The 19,177-nt window shown below is 43.6% G+C and overlaps 1 protein-coding gene and 1 long non-coding RNA gene across 2 annotated transcripts in view; one reads left to right on the forward strand and one right to left on the reverse strand.

Annotated features, from left to right (window-relative positions):
• Positions 1 to 11,902, forward strand: part of LOC109265339 (uncharacterized) — a 28,007-nt gene extending 16,105 nt beyond the window's left edge. The window contains exon 4 of the long non-coding RNA XR_008419756.1: positions 11,868 to 11,902. This is a non-coding gene — a long non-coding RNA (uncharacterized LOC109265339). The remainder of the gene's footprint in view (positions 1 to 11,867) is intronic.
• MRPL42 (mitochondrial ribosomal protein L42) overlaps positions 5,448 to 19,177 on the reverse strand; it is a 72,708-nt gene continuing 58,978 nt past the window's right edge. The window contains exons 6-8 of the mRNA XM_053895990.1: positions 9,230 to 9,313; positions 8,342 to 8,533; positions 5,448 to 5,981 (exon numbers count right to left, since the gene is read on the reverse strand). Coding sequence (XP_053751965.1) covers positions 9,307 to 9,313 — 7 coding nt within the window. The 3' untranslated portion in view covers positions 5,448 to 5,981; positions 8,342 to 8,533; positions 9,230 to 9,306. The remainder of the gene's footprint in view (positions 5,982 to 8,341; positions 8,534 to 9,229; positions 9,314 to 19,177) is intronic.

The raw sequence follows: 19,177 nt of genomic DNA on the forward strand, positions 1-19,177 counted from the left end.
CTCAGTTTCCTCATTTCTAAAATGGAGATCTTCTCCCTCATAAGACTGTTGTGGGAGGTAAACAAGACTGTATATGTGAAAGTGCTTTCTTTATAAATTGTAAAGCTGGAGCCAAATGGTCACAGAATCTGACAAATAGTATGTGCTCAATAAATAGTTATGTGTTTGTTTTTGTCTTAGCTTTCTAAAAAGCAGCAGGATGGTAGTCTCACCCCCTAAACCAGGACTTCATTTTAAACTTCATTTTTGGCTCTATTTTTAGTTCTAGGAGCCCTCCAAGTGTTCTTCCTCAGACACTCCTAGGTGTTATATTTAAACGCCCAGCATGTCAATTCTGCCCTAAACACTTTTCCATTGCGTCACTATGACGGCTGATCTCACATGTTGACGTGACTGGGCAGAGAAACGCCCAGATACCTGCTAAAACATTTCCTGGTATGTCTGTGAGAGTGTTTCTGGAAAGGATTAGTATGGGTAGAGTGAGTGAAGAAGATTGCCCTCCCCCATGTGGGTGGGCATTGTCCAATCTGTCAAGGGCCTGAATAAGAACAGAAAAGCAGAGGAAGGAAGAATTTGTTCTCTGCCTGAGCTGGGACATCCATCTTCTCCTGCCCTCAGACGTCATGCTCCTGGTTCTCAGCTCAGGCTGGGACTTAGACCATCACATACCCCAACCCCCTTCCTCAGGCCGTTGGCCTTGAACTGAAATATACCACTGGCTTTCCTAGTTCTCCAGCTTATAGGCAAGAGATAGTGGAACTTCTCAGCCTCCATAATTATATCAATATATATGTGTGCGTGTGTGTGTGTGTGTGTGTGTGCATATTAGCATCTCCTATTGGTATTATTTGTCTGGTGAACCCTGGGTAATATAATCACCTTATATCTTATTGGAATCTTCAGGCAGGAGCTTCCTGATGATTTTTCCAAGCAATCTCTTTTACTTTTGTGGGGGAAGAGCTACCATTTGAACGACAGCCTCCTGCTGATTTCAGTGGATCAACTCACATCTCCTGGCAACTTCCACCAACACTTTCCTATCTTCCTCCAAATGCAACTTTGTAATCAGCGCAGTTGTGTGCTGTCCAGATTCCCTTCACCGGCAGGTGTACCGGCCCATGGCTACTGCAAATAACGGCTGCCACAGGCTTACAGCTGCACCCTTCCCTTGCAGAGTCGCCCTTGACCCATGGGAGCCAACTTGCCCAGCAACATTCGGGAAAGTATTCTACCCTCGGGGCAGCCCATAGCCAATGGCTAGCTGACGCAGGGCATGGAAGTTCGACCGCCTTACCCCAAGCTGCAACAACTTTGTGGTACTGTGTGGTGTTTTCTGACACCAAACAATTCTCCAACACCTATTGGGTGTCTAGCAATTTAGTTCAGTTCTAACGCTATCTATCTGGAGTTAGTTAGCATGCGATCCTACAAGTTAAAGGGCTCAGTCCCACAAGACAGACCCCACTTCAGATGCCAACCACAAATGGGGTCCCCAAGTGGCCAGCACTTCTGTCTAACGGACTACAGATTCAGGGGTTCCCACGATGCCCCCCACCCAGTTTCGATAATTTGCTAGAACAATTCATAGAAATTCAGAAAGCGCCCTACTTACTATTACAGTTTATTATAAAGAATAAAACTGAACAGCCAGGTGAAGACGTACATAGGGGGAGATCTGAAAGGCTTCCAAGAGCGGGAGCTTCTTAGGTTAAGGGTGTGCCACCCTTCCAGCACGTAGACGTGTTCACCACCCCCAAAAGCTCCCCAAACCTCACGGCGTAGGGGTTTTGTGGAGGTTTTATTCTGTGGGCACAACTGATTCAATCACTGGCCATTGGTGATTGTCCTCAATCTCCCGCCCCTATGCCCTCCCCCGAGGTGGGGACGCAGGGCTGAAAGCTCTAACCTTCTAATCATGTGGCTATTTTTTTCTGTGGAGCAGCTCCCATCCTGAAGCTATCTAGGCCCCCCCAGAACTCACCTCATTAGCAAACAAAAGAGAATCACTTCTAAGGGTTTTAGGAGTTCTGTGTCAGATATATATTTTTTATTATGTCACGGGCACCTTGTGGGATCCAGCCGAGGCGGTACCTACCTCTGCCTAGCTTCTCCCCTGCCTTGTCCTGCTTCACTCGCATCCTCAAAGGTTTCACCCTAGAGCCCTTTGTCAATAAAGCACGCACACACACAGCCCTGCACCTGTGGGTTTCTACTCCTCACAGATAAATGTGTGTCGTTTATGTGACTTTTTTGACTGGGCATCCCTTGAGATCTAACCCATATCTAGTTTACCTTTGCCTTCCTGTAACATCTTCACAATGCCTTACACATATCCAATTGTCAGAGAATTTTGTGGAATGACTTCCTTTCATATTTTGAAGTCATTTTAATTCCCATTCTGCACCCCACCCCCAAAACTTAGCATATGAACAACAGTTCAGTTCTCCCCTGTGAAGATGAGGGCAAAGGATTTCAAGAAACTGCTCAAGAACAGACCCCCATGGCGATACCTCCAGGCCATTTCTGCCTGGTGCGGGAGATAGCCCACCAAGGCTGTTCAGTGCCTCGAGTATTTTTGTTCCTTCCAACTTCTCTGCCCGATCAAGTTAAATAGTCCCTAAGAGTAAATACATGTGGCAAAGATAAAACAAATATTTTTTTCCAGTTGGATTGGTTCATTCCTTGCGTGGGTTCAGACGAGGGAGAACCAGAATGTTTTGATCAAATCAGCTGTTGCCATGAAATGATTTGCTTGTTTACTAACGGGCTGTCTTACTTCTTGCCATTATCTACCAAAGTGGGAATGCTTGGTATTATTGAGTGAACTGCTTTGAATAGGAAAATGACAAGGTTCCTTAACCTAATGTTCTTACTATGTGACAAAGTGTAAAAACACCGAATCAAAAGCAACAGACAAGTACAACCCTGTATAATTGCACAGGAGAGAAGAAAGGAAAGCAGGTGGGCTCCCTTCGTATCCTGTTTACAAGTCTTTTTGTGCGGTGTGTTTCTGAAAACTAACTTTTCCACTTTCCTTTCTTTTTATATATTATATGTGCATCTCACCCAGGCGCTGCCATGACGTTTTGACCTCCTAAAAAGAGAGGTGTCGTTGCTCCAATGACTCCCACAGTGTGGTGACCCTGTACTACTGGTAACAGTAATTAGGATAGATAACACTGATTGGATCTGTCAGGCATTGCTCTAGGACTTCACATGTATTCATTGATTAATGCCCCAACACAGCTCTATGAGCAAGGCAATTTTATTTTCATTTTTTAATGCTTATTTATTTTGAGAGAGAGAGAGAGAGAGAGAGAGAGAGAGACAAAGAGGTGGCAGAGAGAGATGGGGAGACAGAGAATCCCAAGCAGACTCGCTGCTGTCAGAGCAAAGCCTGACACGGGGCTCCATCCCACAACTGTGAGATCATGACCTGAGCCGAAATCAAGAGTCGGACACGTAACCAACTGAGTCACCCAGGTGCCCCTGTTTTCTTGTTTAAAAAAAAAAAAAAATCCAGGGATGCCTGGGAGGCTCAGTTAAGCATCTGACTGCAGCTCAGGTCATGATCTCGTGATTTGTGAGTTCGAGCCCTGTGCTAGGTTCTGTGCCGACAGCTCAGAGCCTGGAGCTGCTTCAGATTCTGTCTCCCTCTCTCTCTGCCCCTCCCCTGCTCACACTCTATCTTTCTCTCTCTCTCAAAAATCAATATTAAACAAAATTTTAATTCCATCTGATATATTTTTATACACCTAAGAGCTTTTTAAAAAACATAACCATCTTACCATTATCTCACTATTAATATCATCAAATATCCAGTGAGAAGTGTTTATATTACCCCAGTCACTTTATAATATTTTTAAAAAGATTTTTTATTTTATTTTGATTTTTTTTTTTTTTAGTTTTTAATATTTATTTATTTTTGAGAGAGAGAGAGAGAGAGACAGAGCATGAGCATGAGCATGAGCAGGGGAGGGGCAGAGAGAGAGGGAGACACAGAATCCAAAGCAGGCTCCAGGCTCTGAGCCGTCAGCACAGAGCCCGACTCGGGGCTCGAACTCACCAACTGTCAGATCATGATCTGAGCTGAAGTCGGACGCCTAACCGACTGAGCCACCCAGGCATCCCTAAAGATTTTATTTTTAAGTAATCTCTACACCCAACGTGGGGCTCAAACTCACAACCCCAGATCAAGGGTCACATGTGCTACCGACTGAGCAAGCCGGTAGGTAACTTTAATATCATCATTTTGCACATGAGAAAACTGGGCCTGATAGATGTTAAAGGACTTGCCCAAGCATAGAAATTCTAAGTGACAGAGCCAACTTTGACCCTACAAACTCTGGCTCCAGACCCAAGGATTTACAAATCATTACACATACTGCCTCGTAGCGTTAGTTGTAACAGCAGCCAACAACGTTCGAGTCTCAGTTGTATGCCAACGATGACGCTTAGTTATATGTATTGACATCAATCCTCATAAAAACTCGATCAGATTGATATTTATCATCCTCTTTTTATGAGGCACAGAGAGGTTAAGCAGCTTGCCTCGGGTTACCCAGCTGGTAAGTGAAGGAACTAGGTTTCAAGTCTTTGTAGAGTGCCTTTGTAGGCAATACTCTTAGGCTGTGCTCTTAGGGTGTGCTCTTGCTCACAGGTGCTGTGAGCTTCGGCTTTGTGGAACAGGTGCACGCCACTACAGATACCACTTTGTAAAGTGGAGGTCAGTTGTCCAAAACAGGTCTCGCTGAGCTAAAAGGCAAGGTATCATCAGGGCTGAATTTCTCTAGGAGGCCCTCAGGGACAATCTGTTCCTTTGTCTTTTCCAGTTTCTAGAGACGCTCACATTCCTAGGCTCATGGCTGTGTTCCTCCACCTTCAAAGCCAGCAACCTGTCAGGCCAAGTCCTCTTCTCGCACTGGTTCGTCGACTTAACGATCCTGTTGACTGTATCGGGTTTACCCGGACAATCTCCCTGGGTGAAGGAGCTGACCAGCCACCTTAATTCCTCTGTGCCTGTTCACGGCTCCTCAGCGTTAGGAGATATGTGTCTCTGGGAGCCTCATTCGACCTGCCCCATGAGACCTCCCTCTTTCACTCTCGGATCATATATTCTGCATTAACCCTGCCTCAATAACCCTGCCTCACAGGATGGGTCTGGGACCTTACTGGAATTCTTGGAAAAGGGAGGCCCTCCTCATCCCCCAAAGAGCTGATCACAGCTCAAGAGTGGGCCCTCTCCCTGAGTGGTCGGAGCCTTTTGCACTGGCTGTTAAATACGGTGACAGTCCTCCCTGCTGCTGGGGGTGATGAGCCGGTAGCTGCTGCGCCCAACTTTATGGAAACATGGGACGAGGGTCCCTAAAAATGAGGCCCCTTCCTCCTGCTGCTCCTTCGGGGAGCTACTCTGTGGCACTTAACAATCTCTAAAAAACAAAGACAACTCAAATAAGATCTCTTTAATGCGACCCAGCTTAGCACTGTTCAGTACCTTGTTTGGTACTCGCCAGCTTGCTTTGAGTGTCAGGATGCACACCAGTGTTCAGCATGTTGACTACTTCTCCAGCCTCTCCTTTGCCATTCTTGGCATCCCCGAAGCTTAAAAAACTGCAATAAAATATCTTTTTGCTAGGATCCACCCGAAGCACACGTTATTAGTGGGGCTTCTGCACTGTGAATGCTGTGTAAGAAATGACACAAGTCTCTGTGGCACACCAGAAGCATTTCTTTTTCTTCCTCGCAGGTCTGTGGGGCTGCTGGGGCAGCTCTGCCTCGGGCCGCAGATGGAGATTGGGTCCACTCCCATTTCTCTCACTGTCCTTGGACCAGAAGGTACCCAAGGGCAGTTTCTTTCCTTCTTTCTTCTTTCTTTCTTTCTTTCTTTCTTTCTTTCTTTCTTTCTTTCTTTCTTTCTTTCTTCTTTTTTAACGTTTTTATTTATTATTTTTGAGAGACAGAGAGAGAGACAGAGCACAAGCCTGGGAGGGGCAGAGAGAGAGGGAGACACAGAATCGGAAGTAGGCTCCAGGCTCTGAGTTGTCAGCACAGAGCCCGACGCAGGGCTTGAATTCATGAATCGTGAGATCATGTCCTAAGCCGAAGTCAGACGCTTAACTGACTGAGCTACCCAGGCACCCCAGGGACAGTTCTCATGGTAGAGGACAGAAGGACAAGAGGTCAAGCCAAACTACAGGAGCATGTTTAAAGTCTCTGCTCATATCATGTCCGCTAATATATTCCATTGGCCAAAACAAGCCATATGCCAAGTCCAACATCAGTGGATGGGAAAATATACTCTGGTCTCTCCAGTAGGGGGGTGAGGGGTGGAGGGGCAAGGTAGAGAGAGTGTCATGGCAAAGACTGGACACATTCCAAGGGGGAAGAGAAGAATTAGAATAATCCAGTCCTATCACAGACACCCTCCATTAAAAAAAATTTTTTTTTTAATGTTCATTTACTGAGGGGGGGGGAGGGGCAGAGAGAGAGGGAGACAGAATCTGAAGCAGGCTCCAGGCTCTGAGCTGTCAGCACAGAGCCCAATGTGGGGCTCGAACCCACAAACCACGAGATCATGACCTGAGCTGAAGTCAGACAATTAACCGACTGAGCCACCCAGGCACCCCCAGACACCCTCCATCTTTATATTGCCCTCTTCTTTCATGAAAAAAAGAGAAAACCACATAAAAAGGTCATTTCAAGGATTTCTGCAAAAATTTTCTGAAAGCTATTTCCAGAAGTTGCCAGGATTAGTAAAATTTCATTCCATCTCCTACCTTTAGGTCTGACTTCATGGAACTCAGGCAGGAGCATGGGGGCCCACATTCAGAAGGACCCCATATTTGCTTTAATGTTCTGCTGTCCCTGTCTTGAGGTTCTTAATAATTTTTGAATAAGGGGCTCTAAATTTTCATTTTGCACTGGTCCCCACAAATTATGTAGCCAGTCCTGTCTATACATGTTATATTTATGGTCCCAGATAGTGAGGACTAATGCTCAGAATGGCAACACTAAGACCTATAGATTCCAAAATGATCCCCAATCCAATTACAATAACCATGTTCTTTCATGCATTCAACATGCTTATTGGGTACTGTTATAATTCCAGGATTTAGAGGTCAAACCATGAACTAACCAGCCCTGCCCTCGTGGCATTCACACTGTGCCATACTTCCTGTTATCTGCCCACTGGACAGATGACTTTCATGCACAGCTGTTCAGGGGACATCAGAGGCAGACACATATAGCAGAGTGTGTCATAGGCACTGTCGGGTGCGGGGCACATGCAAATCCCAGCAGTCACCAGGAACTCCATCCACCCCAATCTCTCAGAAACAAATCAGAAATGCAAGAGGGTGAGAGTGATAATATCAGAGCGCTCATCTTAAACCCACTCTGCATTGTAAAAGATAATAAATCTTTCACAACTCTGCTACTTTAGATGTTATTCTAGTCTCTAAAGTGGCAAAAAGACAGATCCATTTTAGAAAGGTTTTCAACCATAAAGACTGAAGTCAAAGAGCCAACCGAGTTTCTGGTTAACATTTCCCAGGGGCTCTTCAAATATTGTGAGAAATGCCACTCTGTGACAGCTTCAGCCGAACACTAGCCCCATCCTTCAAGAAAGCTGCTGGCTCTGGAGTGGGAGGATGTCAAGCTGCTGATCTGCTTGAAAGATCAGAACAGGTGTATTTCACACTCCAGCTGCAGGGACCTTGCCCTGGGGAGGAACCAGTCCTTTTCCTCACTGCCTTGCTTTCCAAAAATTCATGCCCTTAGACCCCGCACCCCCATGTACCCCCACCCCAAACCAGACTCCCTGCTTCCAAGCAAGCCCAGCTGGAGTAAACATGTTCCTACCACCCACGTGCGCCTCCTTGAACACACGGCACCAGTAGTTCTGTCAAAGTTGGTTCCTCCAGGCTCCAGAGGCCGGAGTGCCCACATCAGGGTCACCTGCGGGCTTGTTAAACACAGATTTTAGGGCTCCACCCTAGAGGTTTTGATTCAGTAGGTCTTGGATGGGTCCTCGAAATTTGCTTTTCTAGTAAATTCCCAGCTGCCTGATGCTGCTGATCTGGGTAACAGCCTTTGAGAACTACTGCTTTAGGGCACTGCCTCCTGAAAGGCTGCCTCAGCAACACTGTCGTCATGGTGAGACCCTAGTTCTCTGGCTTCTGACCAGCCCCGCTTCGACTTTGCTCAGTTCCCATCCATTCGTCAACTCCCTTCAGCAGTCCCCTTGCTCCACGCTCCACTGAAAGTATTCTTGCTAAAATTAAAAATGATACACCTACTGCCACATTTAACGGACAGGGGACATCACTCTCAGGTGTCTCACCTGCTGTGTCACAACTCGGCACGTCCAGATGGAACTCCCCACCTTCCTCTGCACCATGAGCCTGCTCAGCTGCGTGGGTCCGCCTCCTTCTGATGACAGTATCGCTCTTCTTGGCAGCAGCTGCCCCGCCCAGTTTGCATAGTTCAGGTGTGATTTCCTGACACCTTGATTTGGGACCTGTGGCCTCCAGAACTGTGAGAAAATAAATTCTGTTGTTTTAAACCTCTTCCCCCCACCCGAGCTTGTGATAATTTGTTATAGCAGCCATAGGAAACTAATACATCCTGCTTCCATTCTTTTTAAGTTTACTTATTGTGAGAGACAGACAGTGGGGGAGGGGCAGAGAGAGGGAGAGGGAGAATCCCAAGCAGGCTCCACACCATCAGTGTGAAGCCTGATGCGGGGCTCGAACCCACAAACCGTGAGATCATGACCTGAGCTGGAGTCAAGAGTTGGACGCTCAACCGACTGAGCCACCCAGGAGCCCCGATACTGCTTCCATTCTAATGGGGGTGGTGGAGGGGGGAACACTGCTTAGGAGATTTGACCTAAGACATCGAAAACAGGAAATTTCAAAGCTTCCTCAGGGCAGGTCTGGTGCTTGAAAAATAGTCCGGGCACCAGCCTATCCAATATGAAGGTAGTTACCATTTTGGCACAGATTAGTAACCTACCAAAGTAGGACCATCTGTTTCTTACGCCAGTCCTATATATTTGGTCCCTTGAGGTTGTAGGAAATTCTTTCTCTGGTAGATGGGAGATAGGCTTTCTTTATATAATAAATCCAGAAAAGTTTCCAGTTTCACTGAACAGCTCCTTTCCCAGAAAGTTTAAAATTAATTTTCTTTGTAATTTCTGATAATAAGTACCGATAGCAAATTTCCTTACCAGCTTTTGTAATCCTGATGCCGTCACAGATCCACTATTGCTGTAGGAAATCATTCTTCTTTGTGGCTGTGATGACATCAACCTCTATGAGGGGGAAAGAAGAAAAACAACAGGAAATTCTGTGTTCAGCTGTTAACTGATAGGCGAAGGAGGAACTGGTTTTTAAGTAAGTTCCCTTAATGAAGCGGCATCCTCCATTACTTGGCTTTATTTATTCAATCTATTTATTTACATTAAATCATTTGTAGTAGAAGTCCTTCGTCAAAAAAATCAGGGAGAATACTGCAGAAGCCATCACTTTGGTAGGGTCCTAGGTCATATTGCCCCATGTCAGGCATGAGCAGAGGGGCTGAAAAAGACCCCAACACAGGGTGAGGAGATAATTTTAAGAAAGAGAGAGAGAAAGAAAGAAAGAAAGAAAGAAAGAAAGAAAGAAAGAAAGAAAGAAAGAAAAAAGAGTAAGAGAGAAAGAGAGGGAGGGAAGGAAGGAGGGAGGAAGAAAGAGAAAGAAAAAAGAGAAAGAAAGAAAAGAAGGAAGAGAAAGAAAGAAGGAAAGAAAAGAAAAAGGAAGAGAAAGAAAGAAGGAAAAGAAAGAAAGAGAGGGAAGGAAGGAAGGAGGAAGGAAGAGAAAGAAAGAAAGAAAGAAAGAAAGAAAGAAAGAAAGAAAGAAAGAAAGAAAGAGAAAGAAAGGAAGAAGGAAGGAAAGAAAGAAAAAGAGAGAGGGAGGGAAGGAAGGAGGAAGAAAGAGAAAGAAAAGAAGGAAGAGAAAGAAAGAAGGAAAAGAGAAAGAAAGAAAGAAAGAAAGAAAGAAAGAAAGGGAAGGAAGGAGAAAGGAAGAGAAAAAGAAAGAAGGAAAAGAAGGAAAGAAGAAAAGAGAAAAGAAATACAGATGGCTAATAAACAGTTGACGTGGGCAACTTCACTGATTGTATTAGTTAGGGTTCTCCAGAAAAACAAAACCAACAAGATATGTGTATATTTAGAAATTGAACTTTATTTTAAGGAAGTTGCTCATGCCATTGTGGGGACAGGCAAGTCCAAAACATGAAGGGCAGGACAGCAGGCTGGAGACCCAGGGAAAAACTGACCCAAGTTTTTCCTCTGAAGGCCTTCAACTGATTGGATGAGGCCCACCACATTACAGAGGGTAGTCTGCTTTACTCAAGAGCTATTGATTTCAATGTTAATCTCCTCTAAAATACGCTTTCACAGCAGCATCTAGGCTAGGGTTTGACAAAAAAACTGGGCACCAAAGCCTAGCCACACTGACACATAAAATTAACCATCACATTCATAACAAAAAAGCAAATATAATTGACAATAAGGTATTTTTCACTCAGCAGGTATCCAGAGATTGAAAAGAATTGCACCCTTTGTTGAGAGATAACAGAATACTCACACACCACTGCTCGGGGCACAGACACCAACAAATTTTTCTATACTGCAGTTTGGCAGTATTAAAATGTCAAATGTGCATATTCTTTGACCCCACTATTCCACTTCTAGGAGCTTACTCTAAGAGAATATTCAAACAAGTACAAAGAGGCGGGTATATATGTACATGGTCCAGCAATGTTACATATCGTGATAAAAAATTGGAAGCATCTTCAATGTCACAGATTATGAACAGGTTACGTAAATTATAGAACATCTGTACAATGGAATACATACTAGACTTTAGAAAGCATAAGGATAGTCTATATTCCTAGACATGAAATTATCTTTGATCTCATTTATGTACAAGTAAGTTAATTGATACATTTCCTAGAAAAGACATTTACCAAAATCTTAATCGTGGTTCTCTCTGGGTGGTGGAATTTCAGGTTATTTTTGTAGTAGTTATTGAGGGCTTATTATGTGTCAGGTATTCTTTTTAAGTACTTTCTGTGGATTCAGCTCATTTAATAATCTGTATTATTTGCATCTTTTTAAGGAACAAAAGCATTACCATTGTTTTCCCAAAAACTACAAAGTAGTTTTTAAAAATATCCCTTCTAGGGAACCTGGGTGGCTCAGTTGGTTAAGCGTCCAACTCTTGATTTCCATTCAGGTCATGATCTCATGGTCCTCAGATCAAGCCTTGTATCAGGCTCCACACTGGGCATGAAGCCTGCTTAAGATTCTCTCTCTCCCTCTCCCTCTGCCCCTCCCCTGCTCGTGCACTCTCTCTCTCTCTCTCTCTCAGATAAATAAAAGAAAATAAAAAATAAAAATAAAATAAAAATATCCCTTCAATTCTCCTGCATGAGAGGGAGCCCCTGTTTCCTAAAGCCCCACAATCTTGGAACCACCAAGAGTCGGAAACTACTCCACGCACACCCTACCAAGCATTATTATTGGGAATCTCCTCATTTTGAAAAAAAACAAAAACAAAAAAAAAACAACCCTGACATTCTCTCATTGCTGTTGGAGTGTTTCATTTGGTTGGTTGTTTTCATGGTCCTCTCTTGTTTATTGTGGACTGAGTGAGTGACTGAGTGAGCAATGCATTCTCTTTTAACCCTGATTCTTACTCCTAACCCTTTCCCATAGGCAGCCCCTCTGATGTATCTAATTTGCCTCCTTCCATTTCTGAGTGTTCTCACATGCATTGTACTTTTAATTTACCTAAAGCGTCTGATTTTATCTTTCATTCAAGGGTCTTCCCTGCCTCCCTCCCCACCCACCCAACACCAGATACTCAACGCTCTCCCTGTTTCTGCTGTGGCTGCCACGGGATTCCTGGAGTTGCAGGTGCGTCCTTCATCAACCCTCCATCCACGACACACCCCCAACGCCTGGCTCGGCCCAGTATTTAAGGTTCACCCAAAAGTCAACCTTGGTTTTTGTTTTGTTTTGTTTTTTTCCTACGTGTAGCCCTCTCCAGAGAAACTTGGTGCAAGTTTTCCATTGGCCAGCCTGGAGGGAATTGCAAAGCCAGCACTGAGTGCCCAGTGAGAGTATTCCTTGTAGATCCCAAACTAAGGCATCTGGGCAAGACACTGTCTCCTTGCTCTCTTACCTCCAAATAACCCCCCTGCCCTCCTAGGTCACTTTCTCTTCTCCACTGGGTTGAAACAGCCTTACTTTCCAGTCTGTGCTAATGCTTACCTCTGGAGGCCTGTCAGCCCAAAGACTCCTTTATGTATCTTCCCGAAGACCTAACGTGTCCTTCATCATCTCCCAGCCTGAGGGCTCGATATTTGCAAGAGGAATATGAGTCCCCACTGTGATCTTTCTATAATTTCTGCCTTCTACTCATCCCACTGGCTGCCTTTAAGTTTAGTCGGATTTAATCTACAGAAAAATGCTAGGAGGGGTGGGGCTGGTCAGAGGAGGATTTCTCTCAAAGTTAATGAAGCTTGAGTTTCAAGGCCCCTAACTTGGCAAGGCCTGAGAAGGAGCCCTAACAATGTGTTCACAAAGGCACATGTTTTTGTTACATTTGCAAATTTATGGTATTTTAACCACGATCAGTTAAGACCTCTGTCTTTGCTCTCCGACTTCCCTTCCATCACAATCTCCCTCCTGTCAGAGAGCTTTGAAGTGGCCTTAGACATTATGGGATCTAGCTGAAGGAAAGTTGGCTTGGGGATACATGTTGTAGGGTTTAGTGGATATATTTAAATGTTTCTTAAGCACTGTTGTGTCTCCTTGTTGCAGTATTCTATCCTAAAATTGTATTATTTTCTCAAAGAATGTTTCTAAAATTATAACGCTTTCTTTCACTTCACAAAGCCGAGTCTTCCCACGCCATGAAGCACAGTGCTTTTCACTTCAGGGGCACCTGGGTGGCTCAGTCGGTTAAGCATTCTACTTCAGCCCAGCTCCAGATCTCACAGTTTGTGAGTTCAAGCCCTGCGTGGGGCTCTGTGCTGACAATGCAGAGCCTGCTTGGGATTCTCTTTCTCTCTCTCTCTCTCTCTCTCTCTATCTCAAAATAAATCAACTTAAAAAAAAAAAAAAAAAGAACTTACATATCCCTCAGGATGTCCTTGGGTATTGATGATGCTTCTGTCCTGATCTTAGTTTTGAAACATTCAGGTTGTAGGTGGACCCCCAATTTCCACTCAACAAGTGCAGCCCTTGGCTCAGAGTATGGCTTCCAACTCATATCTTTGTTAGTTTTCTTTCTGGGGCCTCTCCCCACTGTCACCTTACACACGCACTCTTTCTCTCTCTCCCTCTCTCCCTTTTTTTTTTTTTTTTAATTTTTTTTTTTTAACGTTTATTTATTTTTGAGACAGAGAGAGACAGAGCATGAACGGGGGAGGGTCACAGAGAGAGGGAGACACAGAATCTGAAACAGGCTCCAGGCTCTGAGCTGTCAGCACAGAGCCCGACGCGGGGCTCGAACCCACCGACCGCAAGATCGTGACCTGAGCCGAAGTCGGACGCCTAACCGACCAAGCCACCCAGGTGCCCCCCCCCCCCTTTTATATCTGGCTCAGTTCAATCTCCTATTTAAGTATCACAAGTGGGAGTGCAGAATGGCAATGAGCCAGTTTTTCAATATGAGCTAAAATCTACAAGGCACACACTTTCAAGAACGCCCACAGCTGCCAGTCTTAACCTTAGAGGACAAGAGTAGGAAACAGGCTTATGTGGCAGGTGCTCTGTCTGGGTGTTTGGAATTGAAGCTGTTTAATGAGATAAAAATATTTCCAACTCTTCACCTAACAAAACGGTAAAAGTATTAAATTCTTTTAAATTAGAAAAGTCCCTCAAACTAACATCTCAGAAAAATTTTTAGTGCACACACACACACACACACACACACACACACGAATAGTTGCTCAAGAACTAGTAGGTCAACAGAATTTCATTTTAGTGAAACACACTACAATGTCTCAGAAGAGAGGTTTTTCCATTGACTTAGATTCAAGATCAAGTTTTTTGTTGGTGGTCTTTCTTTGTGGGGGCGGGGGGATCTAATTTTTATCTTCTTTTCCCCCTCTAAAATGCCTTTCCAGGAGTATTAACCCTACCTATAGTTTTTAAAAGTGTTAACCTTCAGGGGCACCTGGGTGGCTCAGTCGGTTAAGTGTCTGGCTTCAGCTCAGGTCATGATCTCATGGTTTGTGGGTTCAAGCCCCACATCAGGTTCTGTGCTGACAGCTCAGAGCCTGGAGCCTGCTTCAGATTCTGTCTTTCTCTGCCCCTCCCCTGCTTGCTCTCTGTCTGTCTCTCTCTCCCTCCCCCGCCTCCTCTCTCTCTCTCTTTCCCAAAAATAAATAAACATTAAAAAAAAATTTTTAAATGTTAACCTTCATTTCTCTGGCAGTAATCCAGTCATGTATTGATGAAACAAATATTTACTGAGTGCCTACAATATTTCAGGCCTTGTTCTAGGTACTTCTTTCACTAGGAGAATTTTCCTATGTTATTTTTTTAAATTTTATTTTTTATTTTTAAAAATTTGCATCCAAATTAGTTAGCATATAGTGCAACAATGATTTCAGGAGTAGATTCCTTGATGCCCCTTACCCATTTAGCCCATCCCCCCTCCCACAACCCCTCCAGTAACTCTCAGTTTGTTCTCCATATTTATGAGTCTCTTCTGTTTTGTCCCCCTCCCTGTTTTTATATTATTTTTGTTTCCCTTCCCCTATGTTCATCTGTTTTGTCTCTTAAGGTCCTCATATGAGTGAAGTCATACGATTTTTGTCTTTCTCTGACTGACTAATTTCACTTAGCATAATACCCTCCAGTTCCATCCACATAGTTGCAAATGGCAAGATTGCATTCTTACTGGATTGCCGAGTAATACTCCATTGTGTGTGTGTGTGTGTGTTTGTGTGTGTGTGTGTGTGTGTGTGTATATATATATATATATATATATATATATATATATATATACACATACCACATCTTCTTTATCCATTCATCCATCAATGGACATTTGGGCTCTTCCCATACTTTGGCTATTATTGATAGTGCTGCTATAAACATGGGGGTGCATGTGTCCCTTCAAAACAGCACACCTGTATCCTGTGGATAAATGCCAAGTAGTGCAATTGCTGGGTCGTAGGGTAGTTCTATTTTTAGTTTTTTGAGGAACCTCCATACTGTTTTCCAGAGTGGCTGCACTAGCTTGCATTCCCACCAGCAGTGCAAAAGAGATCCTCTTTCTCTGCATCCTCGCCAACATCTGTTGTTGCCTGAGTTGTTGATGTTAGCCATTCTGACAGGTGTAAGGTGGTATCTCCTTGTGGTTTTGATTTGTATTTCCCTGATGATGAGTGATGTTGAGCATTTTTCATGTGTCGGTTGGCCATCTGGATGTCTTCTTTGGAGAAGTGTCTATTCATGTCTTTTGCCCATTTCTTCACTGGATTATTTGTTTTTTGGGTGTTGAGTTTGATAAGTTCTTTATAGATTTGGATACTAACCCTTTATCTGATACGTCGTTTGCATATATCTTTTCCCGTTTGGTCTGTTGCCTTTTAGTTTTGCTGATTGTTTCCTTCGCTGTGCAGAAGCTTTTTATTTTGATGAGGTCCCAGGAGTTCGTTCATTGTTGCTTTTGTTTCCCTTGCCTCCAGAGACGTGTTGAGTAAGAAGTTGCTGCGGCCAAGATCAAAGAGGTTTTTGCCTGCTTTTCCTCGAGGATTTTGATGGCTTCCTGTCTTACATTTAGGTCTTTCATCCATTTTGAGTTTATTTTTGTGTATGGTGTAAGAAACTGGTCCAGGTTCATTCTTCTGCATATCGCTGTCCAGTTTTCCCACCACCACTTGCTGAAGAGACTGTCTTTATTCCATTGGATATTCTTTCCTACTTTGTCAAAGATTAGTTGGCCAGAGAATCTTCCCATGTTATTAAATCTCTTTGCAAACATGATTTAGTATCATAATATTTTATAATAAGCAGACCTGAGAATTTATTTAGCCATTCTGGTTTTGTTAAACATTTAGACCATTTCCAATTTCTCCCTATTATAAGTAAGGCAGCAGTGATCCTCCTTGTAATAGACACTTGTCCATATCTATGATTAATTCTACAGGACAGACGTCTATGAGTGGAATTACTAGATTGGAGGGTATGAACACTTGAGTTTCTTGACAAATATTTGTCAGACTTTCTAATGCATATTATCACCTTTGACTTCCTCAAATCCCCTTCAACTGAAGAATCACCCACCCCCATTTAAAGACAGGAGAGCGTATTCAATTCCTTCTGTAGAGTTTTGCTGGTTCCTAAAATAATGGCAGTAAAAGTAATCAGGTTGTTTTCTTGAATACCTCTAGTCCTTTCTGTACCATACCCATTGTCTAGGATCACATTTCTGCACTCTTTTTGCAAAGGCAAAACACTCACACAAGAAAGAGTATCCATTTACTCGTCTGCTCGTTATTATCACTCTAGGCAGATGAGAAGTCAACCTGGGGAGGAAACCACCCACGAGAAATACAGAATCATACAAAGGAATGTAAGGTTATAGTAATCATTACCGTTCGTATTGGGGCCTCTGAGGAGGAGGGAGTGACAGTGTATCCTAAACACACCCCTGAATGGCCTTGCTCACAATTGCAGCCCACACTGGGGAAATGAGCCTTCCTAGCTATCAGCATCTCTGCTCTGGCAAGTCAAACAGTAAAAATACCTCACAGGGGTGCTTTTCAATGTAGAAGTAAATTTCATCGCCTAGTTCTTTGTCCTCTAATATTTTCTGGAATAACTTCATTTTCCTGTCTACCAAAAAAAAATTCTGCCTTCCAAGAAAACCAGTGCCATCTTGAGAATGCCCCCAGGACATGGTGCTCAAAAAGAAAATCTAGGGGAAACAAAACCAGGAGCAAGTCCCCTTTGGTCTAGTTCGAGGCAGCGTATTTGCTAACTGTGTTGCCTTGTTATCTTATTTGGATCAGAAGCCCCTTTAAGCAGGAATTTTGTTTTGATAATGGTCTGCTTAGGACAACATCTAGTAAGATTGAAATTCAAGCTTTTCTCTTTCCTGGGAGTCAGGCAGCCTGAACACAACTGATTGCCTGGGTGTTTCCCCCTCTCACTGAGTCCAGACTGTTGGAAAATCCCTCATGAGGGCACAGTTCCTTCTCTGGCTGACCAAAAGGGTTTTTACCAAAGTGGAGAACAGAATCTGTGGTGGGTACAGAATGGCCATGATTCATTCACCCACCAATGAGTACTGGATGCTCAGTACAGGCTAGAAACTAGGCGGGGCATTGTGTGAGTAAAATGGGCAGATAACTTGCCCTCATGGAGCTTGCTGCTGAGTGAGAGGCAAACAGTAAACAAATGATTGTGCCCAGAAACATAAAACTTCAGGCTTGGTAAGTTCTGGGGCATCACAGACACAGAGCTGTGAATGCCTATGACAAGAATGACTCGATTGGAAGATAGGCAGCTGTGGGAAGGAAGTGTGTTTCTGGCAGAGGGAAGAGCATGGACAGAGGGACCAAAGCTCAGTGAGAAGGGGGTGCATGCAGAAGGGGGTGCATGCAGAGAGGTGATCAGGGCCACGCAGTGTTTGGGTCTTCATCCTAAATGGATCTTTAGATTGCTGAACCCCATGTTACTTGGTGACAATTCCACTCTTAGGTATTTACCCAAGAGAAATGAAAACTCACATCCTCAGAGGACTTAGATATTCATAGAAGGCTTAAAATAGCCTAAAACTGAAAACAACCCAAATGTCCATCAACAAGAGAATGGATAAACTGTGGAATATACTCATACTTAATTTAAAGGAATGAACACACAACAACATGGGACACTCTCAAAAAACTTACATTGAGTAAAAATAGGCACAAAAGTCCATACCGTGTGATTATATTTGTATCAAATCCAAAACCAGGCAAAACTAATCTGTGGTGATGAAAATCAGAAAGTGGTTGCCTCTGGGAGTGGAGGCTAGGCAGGGGGCCAATGACTGGAAAAAAGGGGGCAAGAGAACTTTCTGAGGCAAAAAGAAATGAAAAAAGAGAAAGAAAGAAATGTTTATATCTTATTTGGGGTGGTGATTTCACACAGGCATATTCAGTTATCAAAACTCCTCAAACTGTACTGAACATCTGTGCATTGTGTTATTTGTATAATATACATCAAACTTACTATTTTTTTAAAGTATAATACATACAGCAAAGTGTTTTAACCACAGGAGTAATAGGAGATTTGAAATGTGAAAGGAGCCCTCTGGCTGTGGTCTGGAGAAGGGTAAGAAAGGCCTAGAATGGAAGTAGGTAGACCAGTTACCTCTGCTTTATGTGACTGACCTAGAAGCCAGAATACTCCTGAGGGGCATATCAGCCCCTCATCAGCCTTTAAAAAAGGAGAATTCAGACCTCCCCTCGCTGACATCCCCCAGGAATTGTGCAAAAGGAATTTAGCCGGAGCAAAAAAGCTGGGACACTGGGCTAAGAGAACTAAGGCAACCACAGACAAAGGAATTAGATTGAACCAAATGACTATTACATAGGATCTTTCAAGACAGGATTAAAGTAATCATGTGTGTTTTGAATATTTCAAATCTGGTGAATGCTTTCTTAGGTTCTCTTCCCCACATCTACAAGTTTCTTCCGAAATTAAGAAATCTAGCAGGCTGGAACTGGCTGATGTAACAGGAAGGCAAAAAATGATCTTTTATCCAGTTAGAACGAACAGAATTAACATGGGGTGAGAATGAGGTTACGACTCTGAAAGAACATTGGCAATATTACAGCAGTGAAGGAGGGTTGGGGGCGGGGGGACTGGGTTATAGAATCATGTGTAGAATCCTAAGGCACCAATGCAAAGTCAGAGAGGCATCTGCTTGATGAAAGTTTAAAAGAACTACAGAATCTAAGCGTCTCGGGGTTGGGAAGGATTCTTAGAAAGCATATCAATCTACACATTTCACAAATGAAATGCAGAGGTAAAGGGACAAAATTACCCAGGAGTATTCATAACTAGCATTTGATTAGCACTTCACCAAGTATGTCCACACCTGTCGCCTCATTCAATCGTCAT

Source organism: Panthera pardus, unplaced genomic scaffold (genome assembly GCF_024362965.1).
Source record: "Panthera pardus isolate Hobbes unplaced genomic scaffold, ASM2436296v1 HiC_scaffold_6, whole genome shotgun sequence".
NCBI lineage: Eukaryota > Metazoa > Chordata > Mammalia > Carnivora > Felidae > Panthera > Panthera pardus.